This window comes from Coregonus clupeaformis, chromosome 7 (assembly GCF_020615455.1).
Source record: "Coregonus clupeaformis isolate EN_2021a chromosome 7, ASM2061545v1, whole genome shotgun sequence".
Lineage (NCBI taxonomy): Eukaryota > Metazoa > Chordata > Actinopteri > Salmoniformes > Salmonidae > Coregonus > Coregonus clupeaformis.
This window is the reverse complement of record NC_059198.1, coordinates 64,757,173-64,780,044: the sequence shown is the minus strand read 5'-3', so window position 1 is coordinate 64,780,044 and position 22,872 is coordinate 64,757,173. Positions and strand designations below refer to the sequence as shown.

Here is a 22,872-nt window from a genome sequence, read left to right as displayed (position 1 = left end):
TATACAGTAGGGTACTATAGTACTGTAGCCCTAAGAGAGTATACAGTAGGGTACTATAGTACTGCAGTCCTAAGAGAGTATACAGTAGGGTACTATAGTACTGCAGTCCTAAGAGAGTATACAGTAGGGTACTATAGTAAGTAGCCCTAAGAGAGTATACAGTAGGGACTATAGTAAGTAGCCCTAAGAGAGAATACAGTAGGGTAATATAGTAAGTAGTCCTAAGAGAGTATACAGTAGGGACTATAGTAAGTAGCCCTAAGAGAGTATACAGTAGGGTACTATAGTAAGTAGTCCTAAGAGAGTGGAGAATGAGAGGTTGGACTCAGAATAAAAGATCAAGGACAGTCAGAGACAGTTTAACTTCTTGGGGAAGTTCTCCTGTCCGCTGAGTGTCCTCATCTCTGTTCTAAGTGGTAGAACCTTTATGTTACATCACACATCACAGGAGGTTTCCTGCTTCACTAACCCACCTGCGCCCAAAACATGACATTCCAGTCAACCGCTAAATGGTTTAGGTGCCAGCTGTTGACTATACTTTTCTGCTAAATTGATCAAAATCCTCCAAGGTATACTGCAGTGATTTTCACTTGGAGAGCAGTCTGTCTGACCTCTCAATTTCTTGTCTCTAAAAGTATTGGAGGTGTCATTAGTCATGCATCATTGCATCACCAGTAATACTACTCAGAACTGGTTTGAACTAGAGGTTATACCACCAGTAATACTACTCAGAACTGGTTTGATCTAGAGGTTATACCACCAGTAATACTACTCAGAACTGGTTTGAACTAGAGGTTATACCAGCAGTAGTACTACTCAGAACTGGTTTGAACTAGTGGTTATACCACCAGTAATACCACTCAGAACTGGTTTGAACTAGAGGTTAAACCACCAGTAATACTACTCAGAACTAGTTTGAACTAGAGGTTATACCACCAGTAGTACTACTCAGAACTGGCTTGAACTAGTGGTTATACCACCAGTAATACCACTCAGAACTGGTTTGAACTAGAGGTTAAACCACCAGTAATACTACTCAGAACTAGTTTGATCTAGAGGTTATACCACCACTGACAGAACAGAGCTTTACACATATTACTTCCTCACAGGCACAAGAAAAACTTTTCCTTCAACTCCAAAAGGACTGGTGGAAAGCAGTTGGATGTGAATGTTTAGTTGTATCACACAGAGTGAATGTTTAGTTGTATCACACAGAGTGAATGTTTAGTTGTATCACACAGAGTGAATGTTTAGTTGTATCACACAGAGTGAATGTTTAGTTGTATCACACAGAGTGAATATTTAGTTGTATCATCATTTCTCTCCTTTCTCCTGTCATACAAACTGGGTCAGGCAAACATGCAGGCACTCACACACTCATGCAGGCACTCACACACTCATGCAGACACTCACACACTCATATAGGCACTCACACACTCAGGCACACACTCACACACTCAGGCACACACTCACACACTCAGGCAGGCACTCACACACTAATGCGGGCACATTGAGAACTTACTCCTCATTTTCATACAGGTATTTTACCATCACCCAGGGCACCAGGAAGATCAGAGGGGCACCTGCAGAGAGAATCAAATTAAACACACCAAGACTCAAAACTCATATACTACCACTCTGTATCCTGAGACTGACTATATCTCTAATATATCTACTACCTAACCCAGAGGCTGACTATATCTCTACTATCTCTACTACCTAACCCTGATGCTGACTATATCTCTACTATATCTACTACCTAACCCTAACCCTGATGCTGACTATATCTCTAATATATCTACTACCTAACCCTAACCCTGAGGCTGACTATATCTCTAATATCTCTACTACCTAACCCTAACCCTGAGGCTGACTATATCTCTAATAGCTCTACTACCTAACCCTGATGCTGACTATATCTCTAATATCTCTACTACCTAAGCCTAACCCTGAGGCTGACTATATCTCTAATATCTCTACTACCTAACCCTGAGGCTGACTATATATCTACTATCTCTACTACCTAAGCCTAACCCTGAGGCTGACTATATCTCTAATATCTCTACTACCTAACCCTGAGGCTGACTATATCTCTAATATATCTACTACCTAACCCTAACCCTGAGGCTGACTATATCTCTAATATCTCTACTACCTAACCCTGAGGCTGACTATATCTCTACTATCTCTACTACCTAACCCCGAGGCTGACTATATCTCTACTATCTCTACTACTTAATCCTGAGGCTGATAATATCTCTAATATATCTACTACCTAACCCTAACCCTGAGGCTGACTATATCTCTAATATCTCTACTACCTAACCCTGAGGCTGACTATATCTCTAATATCTCTACTACCTAACCCTAACCCTGAGGCTGACTATATCTCTAATATCTCTACTAGTCCCATGTAGCTCAGTTGGTAGAGCATGGCGCTTGCAACGCCAGGGTTGTGGGTTCGATTCCCACAGGGGACCAGTATGAAAATGTATGCACTCACTAACTGTAAGTCGCTCTGGATAAGAGTGTCTGCTAAATGACTAAAATGTAAAATGTAAATGTACCTAACCCTAACCCTGAGGCTGACTATATCTCTAATGTCTGTACTACCTAACCCTAACCCTGAGGCTGACTATATCTCTAATATCTCTACTACCTAACCCTGAGGCTGACTATATCTCTAATATATCTACTACCTAACCCTGAGGCTGACTATAACTCTAATATCTCTACTACCTAACCCTGAGGCTGACTATATCTCTAATATCTCTACTAGTCCCATGTAGCTCAGTTGGTAGAGCATGGCGCTTGCAACGCCAGGGTTGTGGGTTCGATTCCCACAGGGGACCAGTATGAAAATGTATGCACTCACTAACTGTAAGTCGCTCTGGATAAGAGTGTCTGCTAAATGACTAAAATGTAAAATGTAAATGTACCTAACCCTAACCCTGAGGCTGACTATATCTCTAATGTCTGTACTACCTAACCCTAACCCTGAGGCTGACTATATCTCTAATATCTCTACTACCTAACCCTGAGGCTGACTATATCTCTAATATCTCTACTACCTAACCCTGAGGCTGACTATATCTCTAATATATCTACTACCTAACCCTGAGGCTGACTATATCTCTAATATCTCTACTACCTAACCCTGAGGCTGACTATATCTCTAATATCTCTACTACCTAACCCTGAGGCTGACTATAACTCTAATATCTCTACTACCTAACCCTGAGGCTGACTATATCTCTAATATATCTACTACCTAACCCTGAGGCTGACTATATCTCTAATATCTCTACTACCTAACCCTGATGCTGACTATATCTCTAATATCTCTACTACCTAACCCTAACCCTGAGGCTGACTATATCTCTAATATATCTACTACCTAACCCTGAGGCTGACTATATCTCTAATATCTCTACTTCCTAACCCTGAGGCTGACTATATCTCTAATATCTCTAATACCTAACCCTGAGGCTGACAATATCTCTAATATCTCTACTACGTAACCCTAACCCTGAGGCTGACAATATCTCTAATATCTCTACTACGTAACCCTAACCCTGAGGCTGACAATATCTCTAATATCTCTACTACCTAACCCTAACCCTGAGGCTGACTATATCTCTAATATCTCTACTACCTAACCCTGAGGCTGACAATATCTCTAATATCTCTACTACCTAACCCTGATGCTGACTATAACTCTAATATCTCTACTACCTAACCTTAACCCTGAGGCTGACTATATCTCTAATATATCTACTACCTAACCCTGAGGCTGACTATATCTATAATATCTCTACTTCCTAACCCTGAGGCTGACTATATCTCTAATATCTCTACTACCTAACCCTGAGGCTGACAATATCTCTAATATCTCTACTACGTAACCCTAACCCTGAGACTGACAATATCTCTAATATCTCTACTACGTAACCCTAACCCTGAGGCTGACAATATCTCTAATATCTCTACTACCTAACCCTAACCCTGAGGCTGACTATATCTCTAATATCTCTACTACCTAACCCTGAGGCTGACAATATCTCTAATATCTCTACTACGTAACCCTAACCCTGAGGCTGACAACATCTCTAATATCTCTACTACCTAACCCTAACCCTGAGGCTGACTATATCTCTAATATCTCTACTACCTAACCCTAACCCTGAGGCTGACAATATCTCTAATATATCTACTACCTAACCCTAAGCCTGAGGCTGACAATATCTCTAATATCGCTACTACCTAACCCTAACCCTGAGGCTGACTATATCTCTAATATCTCTACTACCTAACCCTAACCCTGAGGCTGACTATATCTCTAATATATGTACTACCTAACCCTGAGGCTGACTATATCTCTAATATATCTACTACTTAACCCTAACCCTGAGGCTGACTATATCTCTAATATCTCTACTACCTAACCTTAACCCTGAGGCTGACTATATCTCTAATATCTCTACTACCTAACCCTAACCCTGAGACTGACTATATCTCTAATATCACTACTACCTAACCCTGAGGCTGACTATATCTCTAATATATCTACTACCTAACCCTAACCCTGAGGTTGACTATATCTTTAATATGTCTACTCAGGTGTCCGGCTACCAAACAGATTACCAAATGCTCTATCTTCTGGTATATCATTTGCTGCTATGCTGCGACACACACGTACACCCCCCCCCCAACACACCCCCTTCCCCCACACACACCCTCCCCCTCCTCACCCCAGCCGATGCACAGGTAGATGTTGAAGTAGTTTTTCTCAGTGAACACGGTGATGACCAGCAGGTTATGGAGGTAGATGCCTTCCACCAGCAGCCAATAGCTGTTAGCCATGATACTGTACTGCATCATCACCACGGCGATACGACACCCCACCGCCGTCTACAGGACAACACACAGACGTTTCAAGACTTAACAAATCCTTTATATATAGTCCTTCAGTATGGCTAAACAATGCTTCAGAGATCATGCATCAGCGTTTCGAAAGGGCAGGAAGTTCAGCGTTATAGCAACAATCTCCCTGCTCCTATAGTCGCGGGCTCGGATTTGATGTCATCGTGTTCGTGTAGCCAGATGCTAAGAGGCAGGGGAGTTTTGCACATGGATGGTGCTTTATGGAACGATGAATAAAATAACAGAAGAGTGCCAACTCACCTCATTGCAGACCAGCCACTTTACCAGACCCTGGTCAACTCAACCCAACACACCCACCATGTTGTTGACCGACCACTTTACCTGACCACTTTTGACCACGACCCTTTCAGACAAGAACAACAACAACCCACCTGGTTGTTGACGAGCCACTCCACCTCGTAGTGTGTAATGTCCTGGTCCTGTCCGATGTTGACGCTGGGAGCCTCCAACATGGCGTCCTTTATCAGGATGGACAGAGCACGCAGGATGAAGGAGGCAAACAGGTTCATGTGGATGTTGTTCCTCATACAGTGGAGCTTCCTGTAGGGGGGGAGGGGCAGCGAGAGAGAGAGAGAGAGAGAGAGAGGGGAGAGAGAGAGAGAGAGAGAGAGAGAGAGAAAGAGGAGAGGAGAGTAGATTATAGAGAGAGAGAGAGAGAGAGAGAGAGAGAGAGAGAGAGAGAGAGAGAGAGAGAGAGAGAGAGAGAGAGAGAGAGAAGAGGATGACAGAGAATGCAGGATGAAGGACGCAAACAGGTTAATGTGAATGTTGTTCATCATACAGTGATACTTCCTGTTAGGGGGAAATGTAAACTACAGCAGAGGTAATATAACAAAGTTTAAAGGTCATAGAAATGGAATTAGAATATGTATATCTCTATGGTTACAGTCAATAGGTGCCCACATCAAGGTCAGTGGAGCTACCTTGCTTCACTAACATGTCCAAGGTTATACGTTATTAGAGCTGCTCTCTCTATTCAAATCAAAAATGTTCCATTGTCTTAGAAATATCTACCTTTCTACCTCAGTGAAGAGAAGAGGGTGGTGGTTGGCTGAGAGGTCATGTGTCTGGCTGTCTTTCTTTTCTCTTTAGGGTCATGAGGTGAAGGCTACCTGATCATGATGCCAAGCATTAACACCAGAGCCCCAAAGGGTGTCTCAGTGTCTGTGTGTCTCTGTGTGTGTGTCTCTGTGTGTGTGTCTCAGTGTCTGTGTGTCTCTGTGTGTGTGTGTCTCTGTGTGTGTGTGTCTCTGTGTGTGTGTGTGTGTGTCTGTCTGTGTGTCTCTGTGTGTGTGTCTCTGTGTGTGTGTGTCTCTGTGTGTGTGTCTCTGTGTGTGTGTGTGTGTGTCTGTGTGTCTCTGTGTGTGTCTCTGTGTGTCTGTGTGTGTGTGTGTCTCTTTGTGTGTGTGTGTGTGTGTGTGTGTGTGTGTGTGTCTGTTTGTTACCTGAAAGTGATCAGGACTCCGAGCGCTAACACCAGAGCCCCCAGAGACAGAGAGTAGCCCACGGTGTACATGGTCCGGAACTTCTTGAGGATCTGGCCATAGTGCTGCTACAAACACACACACACACACACACACACACACACACACACACACACACACACACACACACACACACACACACACACACACAACACACACACATACAAACACACACACACACACACACACAAACACACACACACACACACACACATACACACACACACACACAAACACACACACACACACACACTCGCACATTGAGAAACAATAACATACACTGCATTTGGAAAGTATTCAGACCCCTTGACTTTGTTACATTACAGCCTTATTCTAAAATTGATTAAATAAATAAAAATCCTCATCAAACTACACACAATACCCCATAATGACAAAGCGAAAACAGGTTGTTAGAAATGTTTGTAAAATTATTACAAATCAAAAACATAAATATTACATTTACATAAGTATTCAGACCCTTTGCTATGAGACTCGAAATTGAGCTCAGGTGCATCCTGTTTCCATTGATTATCCTTGAGATGTTTCTACAACTTGATTGGAGTCCACCTGTGGTAAATTCAATTGATTGGACATGATTTGGAAAGGCACACACCTGTCTACATAAGGTCCCACAGTTGACAGTGCATGTCAGAGCAAAAACCAAGCCATGAGGTCGAAGGAATTGTCAGAGAGGATTGTGTCGAGGCACAGATCTGGGGAAGGGTACCAAAATATGTCTGCAGCATTGAAGGTCCCCAAGAACACAGTGGCCTCCATCATTCTTAAATGGAAGAGTTTGGAACCACCAAGACTCTTCCTAGAGCTGGCCTCCCGGCCAAACTGAGCAATCGGGGGAGAAGTGCCTTGGTCAGGGAGGTGACCAAGAACCCGATGGTCACTCTGACAGTGCTCTAGAGTTCCTCTGTGGAGATGGGAGAACCTTACAGAAGGACAACCATCTCTGCAGCACTCCACCAATCAGGCCTTTATGGTAGAGTGGCTAGACGGAAGCCACTCCTCAGTAAAATGCACATGACAGCCCGCTTGGAGTTTGCCAAAAGGCACCTAAAGGATTCTCAGACCATGAGAAACAAGATTCTCTGGCCTGATGAAACCAAGATCGAACTCTTTGACCTGAATGCCAAGCGTCACGTCTGGAGGAAATCTGGTGAAGCATGGTGGTGGCAGCTTCAAGCTGTGGGGATGTTTTTCAGCGGCAAGGAGTGGGAGACTAGTTAGGATTGAGGGAAAGATGAACGGAGCAAAGTAAAGAGAGATCCTTGATGAAAACCTGCTCCAGAGCACTCAGGACCTCAGACTGGGGCGAAGGTTCACCTTCCAACAGGACAACGACCCTAAGCACACAGCCAAGACAACGCAGGAGTGGCTTTGGGACAAGTCTCTGAATGTCCTTGAGTGGCCCATCCAGAGCCCGGACTTGAACCCGATCAAACATCTCTGGAGAGACCTGAAAATAGCTGTGCGGCGACGCTCCCCATCCAACCTGACAGAGCTTGAGAGGATCTGCAGAGAAGAATGGGAGAAACACCCCAAATACAGGTGTGCCAAGCTTGTAGCGTCATACCCAAGAAGACTCTAGGCTTTAATTGCTGCCAAAGGTGCTTCAACAAAGTACTGACTAAAGGGTTTGAATACTTATGTAAATGTGATATTTCTGTTGTTTTTGTGTTTTTATTGTGCAAAAATTTCTAAAAACCAGTTTTTGCTTTGTCATTATGGGGTATTGTGTGTAGATTGATGAGGGAAATTTAATAAATTTTAGAATAAGGCAGTAACCTAACAAAATGTGGAAAAAGTCTAGGTGTCTGATTACTTTCCGAAGGCACTGTACATTTAGCCTACACACCTGAGTACACTCACACTGATCACAAACATTAATCAATTCTATACATCCTTTCCTTCATATCTATATCCATGATATTTTATCCACAGCATTTCTAAGCCTCACTCACAAGAAACATAATTTTCACCTGAGCAGGATCATTAGCGTCACACTCGCTAGTGTTCTTCTGGGGAACCCACTGTCCGTCCGCGTCACATTCCCTGTACACCGATCCATGCTGGACTGGAACACATACATACAGATAGACTGTCATTCACTGACCGAAGCATATTTATTACCCTTCACACCACCTATCATACTAACTTGACAGAAGCTTCAGATATTTGACTGAATTTGGTATTTATAGAACATGATACACAAGTTATTCACCAATCAGCCAACCAACCAACCAATCAATCACCATCAACCTTCACCTTGGTGGTGCCAGGGCAGGTACCAGGGACAGGACACACTGACGGTAGTGTTGGGGAGTCCATCGGGCCAGCAGGCATACATGTCAAAGGTCCTGTTACACATCACACCTATAGGGAACAGTTACAACACATCTCTTATCTCTATCACTCCATCCCTCTATCCTCTATCCCTCTATCCCTCTATTCTCTATCCCTCTATCCCTCTATCCCTCTATCCCTCTATCCTCTATCCCTCTATCCCTCTATCCCTCTATCCCTCTATCCCTCTATCCCTCTATTCTCTATCCCTCTATACTATATCCCTCTATCCCTCCATCCCTCTATCCTCTATCCCTCTATCCCTCTATTCTCTATCCCTCTATCCCTCTATCCCTCTATCCTCTATCCCTCTATCCCTCTATCCCTCTATCCCTCTATCCCTCTATCCTCTATCCCTCTATACTATATCCCTCTATCCCTCCATCCCTCTATTCTCTATCCCTCTATCCCTCTATCCCTCTATCCCTCTATTCTCTATACCTCTATCACTCCATCCCTCTATGCTCTATCACTCCATCCCTCTATCCTCTATCTCTCTATCACTCTATACTCTATCCCTCTATCCCTCTATCCTCTATCCCTCTATCCTCTATCCCTCTATCCTCTATCCCTCTATCCTCTATCCCTCTATCCCTCTATCACTCCATCTCTATACTCTATCCCTCTGTGCTCTATTCTATATCCTTCTATCCTATATCCCTATATCCCTCTGTGCTTTGTGCTCTGTGCTCTATTCTCTATCCTCTATCCCTCTGTGCTCTATTCTCTATTCTCTATACCTCTATCCTCTATCCCTCTGTGGTCTATCCCTCTATCCTCTATCCCTCTGTGCTCTATTCTCTATCCTCTATCCTCTATCGTCTGTGCTCTATTCTCTAATCTCTATCCCTCAGTGCTCTATTCTCTATTGTCTATCCCTCTGTGCTCTATCCTCTATCCCTCTGTGCTCTATTCTCTATGCTCTATCCCTCTATCCTCTATCCCTCTGTGCTCTATTCTCTATGCTCTATCCCTCTATCCTCTATCCCTCTGTGCTCTATTCTCTGTCCTCTATCCTCTACCCGTCTGTGCTCTATTCTCTATCCCTCTATCCTCTATCCCTCTGTGCTCTATCCCTCTATCCTCTATCCCTCTGTGCTCTATTCTCTATCCTCTATCCTCTATCCGTCTGTGCTCTATTCTCTATCCCTCTATCCTCTATCCCTCTGTGCTCTATCCTCTATCCCTCTGTGCTCTATCCTCTATCCCTCTGTGCTCTATTCTCTATCCCTCTATCCCTCTGTGCTCTATATTCTATCCCTCTATTCCTGTGTGAGTGTGTGTGTGTGTGTGTGTGTGTGAGTGTGTGTGTGTGTGTGTGTGCGTGCATGTGTGCAGGCGTGTGCATGTGTTTCTCACCAGTGAGTGCCGGTTCTCTGCTGTTATTGCGGCTACACTCCTCCGTGTACATCACCCATCTCTGCATCAACGCCTTTAATGGCTTAGCTGGGGACACCTGGGGGACAGACAGACAGACAGACAGACAGACAGACAGACAGACAGGCAGAGAGACAGACAGACAGACAGACAGAGAGAGACAGACAGGCAGAGAGACAGAGAGACAGAGAGACAGAGAGACAGAGAGACAGACAAACAGACAGACAGACAGACAGACAGACAGACAGACAGACAGAGACAGACAGAGAGACAGACAGACAGAGAGACAGACAGACAGAGAGACAGACAGACAGAGAGAGAGAGACCATGAGACAGACAGGCAGACAGGCAGACAGACAGAGACAGAGAGGCAGGGCGTGTTTAGACTACAACACTCTCTGCCACACAGGGCCCGTTCTCAGAGGGTAATTCTGCCATGTAAAAACCCATGTGTCTCTCCCCAACACTCTAAACACCAGTCACTTTCAGGACTGGGGGTGGCTGGCTTCCCATGTCTGAATGGCGCCCTACAGAGGGACTCACTGCTAGGCTGCATTCTGTTGACAGGACAATGAATGACGCATCCATTGGAATCCTTAGAAGGATCCAACGTGTCAATTAGCTTCCAGAGAAGGTCAATTAATTCCTCTTCCAAAGCATCAAAGGTGGAGTGTTGCGTAATGTCGTGGGTATGTTATTGGGTGTTCTTCTTTGTCTGCCAGCGTGTCTGCCTGCCTGTGTGTGTGTGTGTGTGTGTGTGTGTGTGTGTGTGTGTGTGTGTACAGTACCAGTCAAAAGTTTTAGGACACCTACTCATTCAAGGGTTTTTCTTTATTTTTACAATTTTCTACATTGTAGAATAATAGTGAAGACATCAAAACTATGAAATAACACATATAGAATCATGTAGTAACCAAAAAAGTGTTAAACAAATCAAAATATATTTTAGATTTTAGATTCTTCAAAGTAGCCACCCTTTGCCTTGATGACAGCTTTGCACTTGAATGAGTAGGTGTGTCTAAACTTTTGACTGGTACTGTATATCTGAGTGTGTGTTCCGGCCTCACTTGGATGCTGGAGGAGACTGTGAGCAGCGTGAGCAGGAGGAAGCCCCGTGACATCCCTTAGTCCTGCTGCCTGGTGGAGGGTCGCTGCGTGAGGGGCGCTGGGGGACTGGCCAGGGGTCAGGGGTCAACTCAACCTCACCTCATAGGAGGGCTTTACCTGGGAACCACTCTACCTGGTGACACAGAGAGGGGGAGGAGTCACACACACAGCTATGTCTTACTATATTTGTAAGGACCTTTTTACATTTTTTAAATTATATTTTCTCTAACTCCTAACCCTAGACCTAACCCTAACCCAAACATTAACCCTAAACCTAACCCCTAAGCCTAAAATAGTGAGGACCGGCAAAATGTCCTCTCTTCTCTGAATTGTAGTTGGTTTACTATTCTTGTGAGGACCTTTGGTACTCACAATTATAGTAAAACGTGTACACACACACACAATGAACAACCCACTTGCTGTATAATCAAACCGACACACACATAACAATTGAATTGAAACAAACAGGAAAAGCACTTGTCCATTTATTATAGAACTCCAGTCTAGGTGTGACAGTTACTCATTAGCTAGATGGGGTCTATATCTGGCTGCTGACCAGCTGTGGTGACAGACAGTGGAACTCCTAGGAGCTCCATGGAACACCACTTGAATTCTGAAAAAGAACTCTCCCTGACCTCACAGCGCTGGGCTCTACACACACACACACACACACACACACACACACACACACACACACACACACACACACACACACACACACACCTACACGACAGCCCTCAGTGCTCAGCCAGACCACTCTGCTTCTGTTTACACTCTACATCATGCTGCACTAGGCCTAATTAGAGAGGAGAGAAAGGGGGAGAGGAAGAGAGAGGAGAGAGAGAGGGATTTATTTTTCCTATTTAACTATTTGCACATTGTTACAACACTGTATTTAGACATAAAATGACATTATAAATGTCTTTATTCTTTTGGAACTTTAGTGAGTGTAATGTTTACTTTTCATTTTTTTATTGTTTATTTCACTTGCTTTGGCAATGTAAACTTATGTTTCCCATACCAATAAAGCCCTTAAATTGAAATTGAATTGAGTGAGAGACACAGAGGGCGAGAGAGAGAGAGAGAGAGAGAGAGAGAGACTCTTTGTCTTAGTGTAATGAGACATCCTCATTACACTAAAAAGACCGCAAACCCACCTCCATAAAAATGCATGACGTGAGACCCCAACCTCCACACAATCACAACACAACAACACAGTACATTACAATCCACCCTCCAGCACCACATTACAACCGTACATCCAACCCCTCCTCTCCAGCCGTACAGACAGCCCCCCTGAGCCCCCCGATCTCCTGAAACATCTCCACACTATTAATCATTTTATAATACTCAAATTGAACCCTAAGGCACACAGAGCGAAAGAGAAAGAGAGAGAGAGAAGAGAGTGAGAGAATTAACAAAAAAACAGAGCAAACTAGAATGCTATTTGGCCCTGAACAGAGAGTACACAGTGGCAGAATACCTGACCACTGTTACTGACCCAAAATTAAGGAAAGCTTTGACTATGTACAGACTCAGTGAGCATAGCCTTGCAATTGAAAAAGGCAGCCGTAGGCAGACCTGGCTCTCAAGAAAAGACAGGCTACAGTGGGGGAAAAAAGTTTTTAGTCAGCCACCAATTGTGCAAGTTCTCCCACTTAAAAAGATGAGAGAGGCCTGTAATTTTCATCATAGGTACACGTCAACTATGACAGACAAATTGAGAAAAAAAACTCCAGAAAATCACATTGTAGGATTTTTTATGAATTGATTTGCAAATTATGGTGGAAAATAAGTATTTGGTCACCTACAAACAAGCAAGATTTCTGGCTCTCACAGACCTGTAACTTCTTCTTTAAGATGCTCCTCTGTCCTCCACTCGTTACCTGTATTAATGGCACCTGTTTGAACTTGTTATCAGTATAAAAGACACCTGTCCACAACCTCAAACAGTCACACTCCAAACTCCACTATGGCCAAGACCAAAGATCTGTCAAAGGACACCAGAAACAAAATTGTAATCCTGAACCAGGCTGGGAAGACTGAATCTGCAATAGGTAAGCAGCTTGGTTTGAAGAAATCAACTGTGGGAGCAATTATTAGGAAATGGAAGACATACAAGACCACTGATAATCTCCCTCGATCTGGGGCTCCACGCAAGATCTCACCCCATGGGGTCAAAATGATCACAAGAACAGGGAGCAAAAATCCCAGAACCACACGGGGGGACCTAGTGAATGACCTGCAGAGAGCTGGGACCAAAGTAACAAAGCCTACCATCAGTAACACACTACGCCGCCAGGGACTCAAATCCTGCAGTGCCAGACGTGTCCCCCTGCTTAAGCCAGTACATGTCCAGGCCCGTCTGAAGTTTGCTAGAGTGCATTTGGATGATCCAGAAGAGGATTGGGAGAATGTCATATGGTCAGATGAAACCAAAATAGAACTTTTTGGTAAAAACTCAACTTGTCGTGTTTGGAGGACAAAGAATGCTGAGTTGCATCCAAAGAACACCATACCTACTGTGAAGCATGGGGGTGGAAACATCATGCTTTGGGGCTGTTTTTCTGCAAAGGGACCAGGACGACTGATCCGTGTAAAGGAAAGAATGAATGGGGCCATGTATCGTGAGATTTTGAGTGAAAACCTCCTTCCATCAGCAAGGGCATTGAAGATGAAACGTGGCTGGGTCTTTCAGCATGACAATGATCCCAAACACACCGCCTGGGCAACGAAGGAGTGGCTTCGTAAGAAGCATTTCAAGGTCCTGGAGTGGCCTAGCCAGTCTCCAGATCTCAACCCCATAGAAAATCTTTGGAGGGAGTTGAAAGTCCGTGTTGCCCAGCGACAGCCCCAAAACATCACTGCTCTAGAGGAGATCTGCATGGAGGAATGGGCCAAAATACCAGCAACAGGGTGTGAAAACCTTGTGAAGACTTACAGAAAACGTTTGACCTGTGTCATTGCCAACATAGGGTATATATCAAAGTATTGAGAAACTTTTGTTATTGACCAAATACTTATTTTCCACCATAATTTGCAAATCAATTCATTACAAATCCTACAATGTGATTTTCTGGATTTTTTCCCCTCATTTTGTCTGTCATAGTTGAAGTGTACCTATGATGAAAATTACAGGCCTCTCTCATCTTTTTAAGTGGGAGAACTTGCATAATTGGTGGCTGACTAAATACTTTTTTCCCCCACTGTATGTGCACACTACCCACAAAATGAGGTGGAAACTGAGCAGCACTTCCTAACCTCCTGCCAAATGTATGACCATATTAGAGACACATATTTCCCTCAGATTACACAGACCCACAAAGATTTCGAAAACAAATCCAATTTTGATAAACTCCCATATCTATTGGGTGAAAAACCACGGTGTGCAATCACAGCAACCAGTGAAGAACAAACACCATTGTAAATACAACCCATATTTATGTTTACTTTAACTATTATCACATAATTTGACATTTGAATGTCTTTATTCTTTAGGAACTTTTGTGATTGTAATGTTTACTGTTAATTTATATAGTTTATTTAACTTTTGTTTATTATCTACTTCACTCGCTTTGGCAATGTTAACATATGTTTCCCATGCCAATAAAGCCCGTAAATTGAAATTGAGAGAGAGAGAGAGAGAGAGAGAGAGAGAGAGAGAGAGAGAGAGAGAGAGAGAGAGAGAGAGAGAGAGAGAGAGAGAGAGAGAGAGCGAGAGAGAGAGAGTGAGAGAGAGCGAGAGAGAGAGAGAGCGAGAGCAAGAGAGAGAGAGAGAGAGAGAGAGAGCGAGAGAGAGAGAGAGATAGAGAGAGCGAGAGCGAGAGAGAGAGAGAGAGAGAGCGAGAGAGAGAGAGAGAGAGAGAGAGAGAGAGAGAGAGCGAGAGAGAGAGAGAGAGACAGAGAGAGCGAGAGAGAAGGACCACACAGGACAGTAGAAGTTGCTGGGAAGGGGTTAGAGAGAGTCGCCACGACAGAGGCCAAAAGAGGAACAAGAGAGAAAGAGAGAGAGCCAGGCATGGAAGGGGGTTGGACAGTGTCACGAAAGAGCGAGAGACAAAGATTGGGGGAAGGTTTGGGGTTAGACAGAGTCACGACACGACAGAGGCCAAAACACCCTTCAGAAAATCCTGGTTGTGTCCCAAATGGCTATATATAGTGCACTACATTTGAACATAGGTCTGTAATAGGGTTCCATTTGGTGCGCAGACCCCGTTTGTCTCATTAGTCAGTCAGTCAGACAGTTAGTAGTGCATTCCTGTTTTCTCATTAGTCAGTCAGACAGTTAGTAGTGCATTCCTGTTTGTCTCATTAGACAGTCAGACAGTTAGTAGTGCATTCCTGTTTGTCTCATTAGTCAGTCAGACAGTTAGTAGTGCATTCCTGTTTGTCTCATTAGACAGTCAGACAGTTAGTAGTGCATTCCTGTTTGTCTCATTAGTCAGTCAGACAGTTAGTAGTGCATTCCTGTTTGTCTCATTAGACAGTCAGACAGTTAGTAGTGCATTCCTGTTTTCTCATTAGAAAGTCAGACTGTTAGTAGTGCATTCCTGTTTGTCTCATTAGACAGTCAGACAGTTAGTAGAGCATTCCTGTTTTCTCATTAGACAGTCAGACAGTTAGTAGTGCACTCCTGTTTGTCTCATTAGTCAGTCAGTCAGACAGTTAGTAGTGCATTCCTGTTTGTCTCAATTAGACAGTCAGACAGTTAGTAGTGCATTCCTGTTTTCTCATTAGTCAGTTAGACAGTTCGTAGTGCATTCCTGTTTTCTCATTAGTCAGTCAGTCAGACAGTTAGTAGTGCATTCCTGTTTGTCTCATTAGTCAGTCAGTCAGACAGTTAGTAGTGCATTCCTGTTTGTCTCAATTAGACAGTCAGACAGTTAGTAGTGCATTCCTGTTTTCTCATTAGTCAGTTAGACAGTTCGTAGTGCATTCCTGTTTGTCTCATTAGTCAGTCAGTCAGACAGTTAGTAGTGCATTCCTGTTTGTCTCATTAGACAGTCAGACAGTTAGTAGTGCATTCCTGTTTTCTCATTAGTCAGTCAGACAGTTAGTAGTGCATTCCTGTTTGTCTCATTAGTCAGTCAGACAGTTAGTATTGCATTCTTGTTTGTCTCATTAGTCAGTCAGACAGTTAGTAGTGCATTCCTGTTTGTCTCATTAGTCAGTCAGACAGTTAGTAGTGCATTCCTGTTTGTTTCATTAGTCAGTCAGACAGTTAGTAGTGCATTCCTGTTTGTCTCATTAGTCAGTCAGACAGTTAGTAGTGCATTCCTGTTTGTCTCATTAGTCAGTCAGACAGCTAGTAGTGCATTCCTGTTTGTCTCATTAGTCAGTCAGACAGTTAGTAGTGCATTCCTGTTTGTCTCATTAGTCAGTCAGACAGTTAGTAGTGCATTCCTGTTTGTCTCATTAGTCAGTCAGACAGTTAGTAGTGCATTCCTGTTTGTTTCATTAGTCAGTCAGACAGTTAGTAGTGCATTCCTGTTTGTCTCATTAGTCAGTCAGACAGTTAGTAGTGCATTCCTGTTTGTCTCATTAGTCAGTCAGAAAGTTAGTAGTGCATTCCTGTTTGTCTCATTAGACAGTCAGACAGTTAGTAGAGCATTCCTGTTTTCTCGTTAGACAGTCAGACAGTTAGTAGTGCATTCCTGTTTGTCTCATTAGTCAGTCAGTCAGACAGTTAGTAGTGCATTCCTGTTTGTCTCATTAGACAGTCAGACAGTTAGTAGAGCATTCCTGTTTTCTCGTTAGACAGTCAGACAGTTAGTAGTGCATTCCTGTTTGTCTCATTAGTCAGTCAGTCAGACAGTTAGTAGTGCATTCCTGTTTGTCTCATTAGACAGTCAGACAGTTAGTAGTGCATTCCTGTTTTCTCATTAGTCAGTCAGACAGTTAGTAGTGCATTCCTGTTTGTCTCATTAGTCAGTCAGTCAGACAGTTAGTAGTGCATTCCTGTTTGTCTCATTAGTCAGTCAGTCAGACAGTTAGTAGTGCATTCCTGTTTGTCTCATTAGTCAGTCAGACAGTTAGTAGTGCATTCCTGTTTGTCTCATTAGTCAGTCAGACAGTTAGTAGTGCATTCCTGTTTTTCTCATTAGTCAGTCAGACAGTTAGTAGTGCATTCCTGTTTGTTTCATTAGTCAGTCAGACAGTTAGTAGTGCATTCCTGTTTGTCTCATTAGTCAGTCAGACAGTTAGTAGTGCATTCCTGTTTGTCTCATTAGTCAGTCAGACAGCTAGTAGTGCATTCCTGTTTGTCTCATTAGTCAGTCAGACAGTTAGTAGTGCATTCCTGTTTGTCTCATTAGTCAGTCAGACAGTTAGTAGTGCATTCCTGTTTGTCTCATTAGTCAGTCAGAAAGTTAGTAGTGCATTCCTGTTTGTCTCATTAGACAGTCAGACAGTTAGTAGAGCATTCCTGTTTTCTCGTTAGACAGTCAGACAGTTAGTAGTGCATTCCTGTTTGTCTCATTAGTCAGTCAGTCAGACAGTTAGTAGTGCATTCCTGTTTGTCTCATTAGACAGTCAGACAGTTAGTAGAGCATTCCTGTTTTCTCGTTAGACAGTCAGACAGTTAGTAGTGCATTCCTGTTTGTCTCATTAGTCAGTCAGTCAGACAGTTAGTAGTGCATTCCTGTTTGTCTCATTAGTCAGTCAGTCAGACAGTTAGTAGTGCATTCCTGTTTGTCTCATTAGTCAGTCAGACAGTTAGTAGTGCATTCCTGTTTGTCTCATTAGTCAGTCAGTCAGACAGTTAGTAGTGCATTCCTGTTTGTCTCATTAGTCAGTCAGTCAGACAGTTAGTAGTGCATTCCTGTTTGTCTCATTAGACAGTCAGACAGTTAGTAGTGCATTCCTGTTTTCTCATTAGACAGTCAGACAGTTAGTAGAGCATTCCTGTTTGTTTCATTAGTCAGTCAGACAGTTAGTAGTGCATTCCTGTTTGTCTCATTAGTCAGTCAGACAGTTAGTAGTGCATTCCTGTTTGTCTCATTAGTCAGTCAGACAGCTAGTAGTGCATTCCTGTTTGTCTCATTAGTCAGTCAGACAGTTAGTAGTGCATTCCTGTTTGTCTCATTAGTCAGTCAGACAGTTAGTAGTGCATTCCTGTTTGTCTCATTAGTCAGTCAGACAGTTAGTAGTGCATTCCTGTTTGTTTCATTAGTCAGTCAGACAGTTAGTAGTGCATTCCTGTTTGTCTCATTAGTCAGTCAGACAGTTAGTAGTGCATTCCTGTTTGTCTCATTAGTCAGTCAGAAAGTTAGTAGTGCATTCCTGTTTGTCTCATTAGACAGTCAGACAGTTAGTAGAGCATTCCTGTTTTCTCGTTAGACAGTCAGACAGTTAGTAGTGCATTCCTGTTTGTCTCATTAGTCAGTCAGTCAGACAGTTAGTAGTGCATTCCTGTTTGTCTCATTAGTCAGTCAGTCAGACAGTTAGTAGTGCATTCCTGTTTTCTCGTTAGACAGTCAGACAGTTAGTAGTGCATTCCTGTTTGTCTCATTAGTCAGTCAGTCAGACAGTTAGTAGTGCATTCCTGTTTGTCTCATTAGACAGTCAGACAGTTAGTAGTGCATTCCTGTTTTCTCATTAGTCAGTCAGACAGTTAGTAGTGCATTCCTGTTTGTCTCATTAGTCAGTCAGTCAGACAGTTAGTAGTGCATTCCTGTTTGTCTCATTAGTCAGTCAGTCAGACAGTTAGTAGTGCATTCCTGTTTGTCTCATTAGTCAGTCAGACAGTTAGTAGTGCATTCCTGTTTGTCTCATTAGTCAGTCAGACAGTTAGTAGTGCATTCCTGTTTTTCTCATTAGTCAGTCAGACAGTTAGTAGTGCATTCCTGTTTGTTTCATTAGTCAGTCAGACAGTTAGTAGTGCATTCCTGTTTGTCTCATTAGTCAGTCAGACAGTTAGTAGTGCATTCCTGTTTGTCTCATTAGTCAGTCAGACAGCTAGTAGTGCATTCCTGTTTGTCTCATTAGTCAGTCAGACAGTTAGTAGTGCATTCCTGTTTGTCTCATTAGTCAGTCAGACAGTTAGTAGTGCATTCCTGTTTGTCTCATTAGTCAGTCAGAAAGTTAGTAGTGCATTCCTGTTTGTCTCATTAGACAGTCAGACAGTTAGTAGAGCATTCCTGTTTTCTCGTTAGACAGTCAGACAGTTAGTAGTGCATTCCTGTTTGTCTCATTAGTCAGTCAGTCAGACAGTTAGTAGTGCATTCCTGTTTGTCTCATTAGACAGTCAGACAGTTAGTAGAGCATTCCTGTTTTCTCGTTAGACAGTCAGACAGTTAGTAGTGCATTCCTGTTTGTCTCATTAGTCAGTCAGTCAGACAGTTAGTAGTGCATTCCTGTTTGTCTCATAGTCAGTCAGTCAGACAGTTAGTAGTGCATTCCTGTTTGTCTCATTAGTCAGTCAGACAGTTAGTAGTGCATTCCTGTTTGTCTCATTAGTCAGTCAGTCAGACAGTTAGTAGTGCATTCCTGTTTGTCTCATTAGTCAGTCAGTCAGACAGTTAGTAGTGCATTCCTGTTTGTCTCATTAGACAGTCAGACAGTTAGTAGTGCATTCCTGTTTTCTCATTAGACAGTCAGACAGTTAGTAGAGCATTCCTGTTTTCTCATTAGACAGTCAGACAGTTAGTAGTGCATTCATGTTTGTCTCATTAGTCAGTTAGACAGTTAGTAGTGCATTCCTGTTTTTTTCAATAGTCAGTCAGTCAGACAGTTAGTAGTGCATTCCTGTTTGTCTCATTAGACATTCAGACAGTTATTAGAGCATTCCTGTTTTCTCATTAGACAGTCAGACAGTTAGTAGTGCATTCCTGTTTGTCTCATTAGTCAGTCAGTCAGACAGTTAGTAGTGCATTCCTGTTTTTCTCATTAGTCAGTCAGACAGTTAGTAGTGCATTCATGTTTGTCTCATTAGTCAGTCAGACAGTTAGTAGTGCATTCCTGTTTGTCTCATTAGTCAGTCAGTCAGACAGTTAGTAGTGCATTCCTGTTTGTCTCATTAGTCAGTCAGACAGTTAGTAGTGCATTCCTGTTTTTCTCATTAGTCAGTCAGACAGTTAGTAGTGCATTCCTGTTTGTTTCATTAGTCAGTCAGACAGTTAGTAGTGCATTCCTGTTTGTCTCATTAGTCAGTCAGACAGTTAGTAGTGCATTCCTGTTTGTCTAATTAGTCAGTCAGACAGTTAGTAGTGCATTCCTGTTTGTCTCATTAGTCAGTCAGACAGTTAGTAGTGCATTCCTGTTTGTCTCATTAGTCAGTCAGACAGTTAGTAGTGCATTCCTGTTTGTTTCATTAGTCAGTCAGACAGTTAGTAGTGCATTCCTGTTTGTCTCATTAGTCAGTCAGACAGTTAGTAGTGCATTCCTGTTTGTCTCATTAGTCAGTCAGAAAGTTAGTAGTGCATTCCTGTTTGTCTCATTAGTCAGTCAGTCAGACAGTTAGTAGTGCATTCCTGTTTGTCTCATTAGACAGTCAGACAGTTAGTAGTGCATTCCTGTTTTCTCATTAGTCAGTCAGACAGTTAGTAGTGCATTCCTGTTTGTCTCATTAGTCAGTCAGTCAGACAGTTAGTAGTGCATTCCTGTTTGTCTCATTAGTCAGTCAGACAGTTAGTAGTGCATTCCTGTTTTCTCATTAGTCAGTCAGACAGTTAGTAGTGCATTCCTGTTTGTCTCATTAGTCAGTCAGAAAGTTAGTAGTGCATTCCTGTTTGTCTCATTAGTCAGTCAGTCAGACAGTTAGTAGTGCATTCCTGTTTGTCTCATTAGACAGTCAGACAGTTAGTAGTGCATTCCTGTTTTCTCATTAGTCAGTCAGACAGTTAGTAGTGCATTCCTGTTTGTCTCATTAGTCAGTCAGTCAGACAGTTAGTAGTGCATTCCTGTTTGTCTCATTAGTCAGTCAGACAGTTAGTAGTGCATTCCTGTTTTCTCATTAGTCAGTCAGACAGTTAGTAGTGCATTCCTGTTTTCTCATTAGTCAGTCAGACAGTTAGTAGTGCATTCCTGTTTTCTCATTAGTCAGTCAGACAGTTAGTAGTGCATTCCTGTTTTCTCATTAGTCAGTCAGTCAGACAGTTAGTAGTGCATTCCTGTTTTCTCATTAGTCAGTCAGACAGTTAGTAGTGCATTCCTGTTTGTCTCATTAGTCAGTCAGACAGTTAGTATTGCATTCTTGTTTGTCTCATTAGTCAGTCAGACAGTTAGTAGTGCATTCCTGTTTGTCTAATTAGTCAGTCAGACAGTTAGTAGTGCATTCCTGTTTGTGTCATTAGTCAGTCAGACAGACAGTTAGTAGTGCATTCCTGTTTGTCTCATTAGTCAGTCAGACAGTTAGTAGTGCATTCCTGTTTTCTCATTAGTCAGTCAGACAGTTAGTAGTGCATTCCTGTTTGTCTCATTAGTCAGTCAGAAAGTTAGTAGTGCATTCCTGTTTGTCTCATTAGTCAGTCAGTCAGACAGTTAGTAGTGCATTCCTGTTTGTCTCATTAGACAGTCAGACAGTTAGTAGTGCATTCCTGTTTTCTCATTAGTCAGTCAGACAGTTAGTAGTGCATTCCTGTTTGTCTCATTAGTCAGTCAGTCAGACAGTTAGTAGTGCATTCCTGTTTGTCTCATTAGTCAGTCAGACAGTTAGTAGTGCATTCCTGTTTTCTCATTAGTCAGTCAGACAGTTAGTAGTGCATTCCTGTTTTCTCATTAGTCAGTCAGACAGTTAGTAGTGCATTCCTGTTTTCTCATTAGTCAGTCAGACAGTTAGTAGTGCATTCCTGTTTTCTCATTAGTCAGTCAGTCAGACAGTTAGTAGTGCATTCCTGTTTTCTCATTAGTCAGTCAGACAGTTAGTAGTGCATTCCTGTTTGTCTCATTAGTCAGTCAGACAGTTAGTATTGCATTCTTGTTTGTCTCATTAGTCAGTCAGACAGTTAGTAGTGCATTCCTGTTTGTCTAATTAGTCAGTCAGACAGTTAGTAGTGCATTCCTGTTTGTGTCATTAGTCAGTCAGACAGACAGTTAGTAGTGCATTCCTGTTTGGCTGCAATACACAGTGCGTGTATGTGTACATGTGTAAATGTTTCGTTTTTTGTGTGTATGTTTTTGAGTGTGTGTGGGCATTCATTTCTGTCTGTTTGGTGATTGGGTGTGTTTATGCGTGTGTGTGTGTGTGTGTGCATTTGTGTGTGTGTGTGTGTGTGTGTACAATATGTTGTCCTTTGGTCTTCGGATCTAGTGGTGACTCACCTGCTCATCGACCCCTCACCTCAACCCCTCAGAGCTTCAGTCGAAGTCGGAGAACGGAACGAAATCTGAAACGTTTCTGCAAAAAACACCTTTACCGTGGAAACATTTTTGGCTAAAACGTTTCAAATTCCATTCTGTTCCAATCTCTCTTGGCAGGCCATGGGATGGAGGAGGAGGGAGGGGGTTGAGTGTGTATGTGTATGTGTATGTGTGTGTATGTGCGTGCGTGCGTGTGTGTGTGTGTGTGTGTATTGCCATGTGGTGGTATTTGGCAATTCCATGGTAACTGAGAATCAGATTTATCACTTCAAATGTATGCCAAACAAAAACCATTGATTTCAAAGTT

At 42.8% G+C, this 22,872-nt stretch overlaps 1 protein-coding gene across 4 annotated transcripts in view; it reads right to left on the bottom strand.

The window, feature by feature from the left end:
- LOC121569996 (glucagon receptor) overlaps positions 1-22,872 on the bottom strand; it is a 241,026-nt gene that overhangs the window by 24,459 nt on the left and 193,695 nt on the right. For 2 of the 4 annotated variants that reach the window (XM_041881420.2, XM_041881422.2), the window contains exons 2-9: positions 11,228-11,400; positions 10,143-10,239; positions 8,706-8,813; positions 8,420-8,514; positions 6,390-6,496; positions 5,316-5,484; positions 4,752-4,911; positions 1,523-1,583 (exon numbers count right to left, since the gene is read on the bottom strand). In XM_041881420.2, coding sequence (XP_041737354.1) covers positions 1,523-1,583; positions 4,752-4,911; positions 5,316-5,484; positions 6,390-6,496; positions 8,420-8,514; positions 8,706-8,813; positions 10,143-10,239; positions 11,228-11,281 — 851 coding nt within the window. In that variant the 5' untranslated portion in view covers positions 11,282-11,400. Of the gene's footprint in view, positions 1-1,522; positions 1,584-4,751; positions 4,912-5,315; positions 5,485-6,389; positions 6,497-8,419; positions 8,515-8,705; positions 8,814-10,142; positions 10,240-11,227; positions 11,518-22,872 lie in introns of those variants that run through there. The other 2 variants (XM_041881423.2, XM_041881419.2) reach the window with 2 other exon arrangements.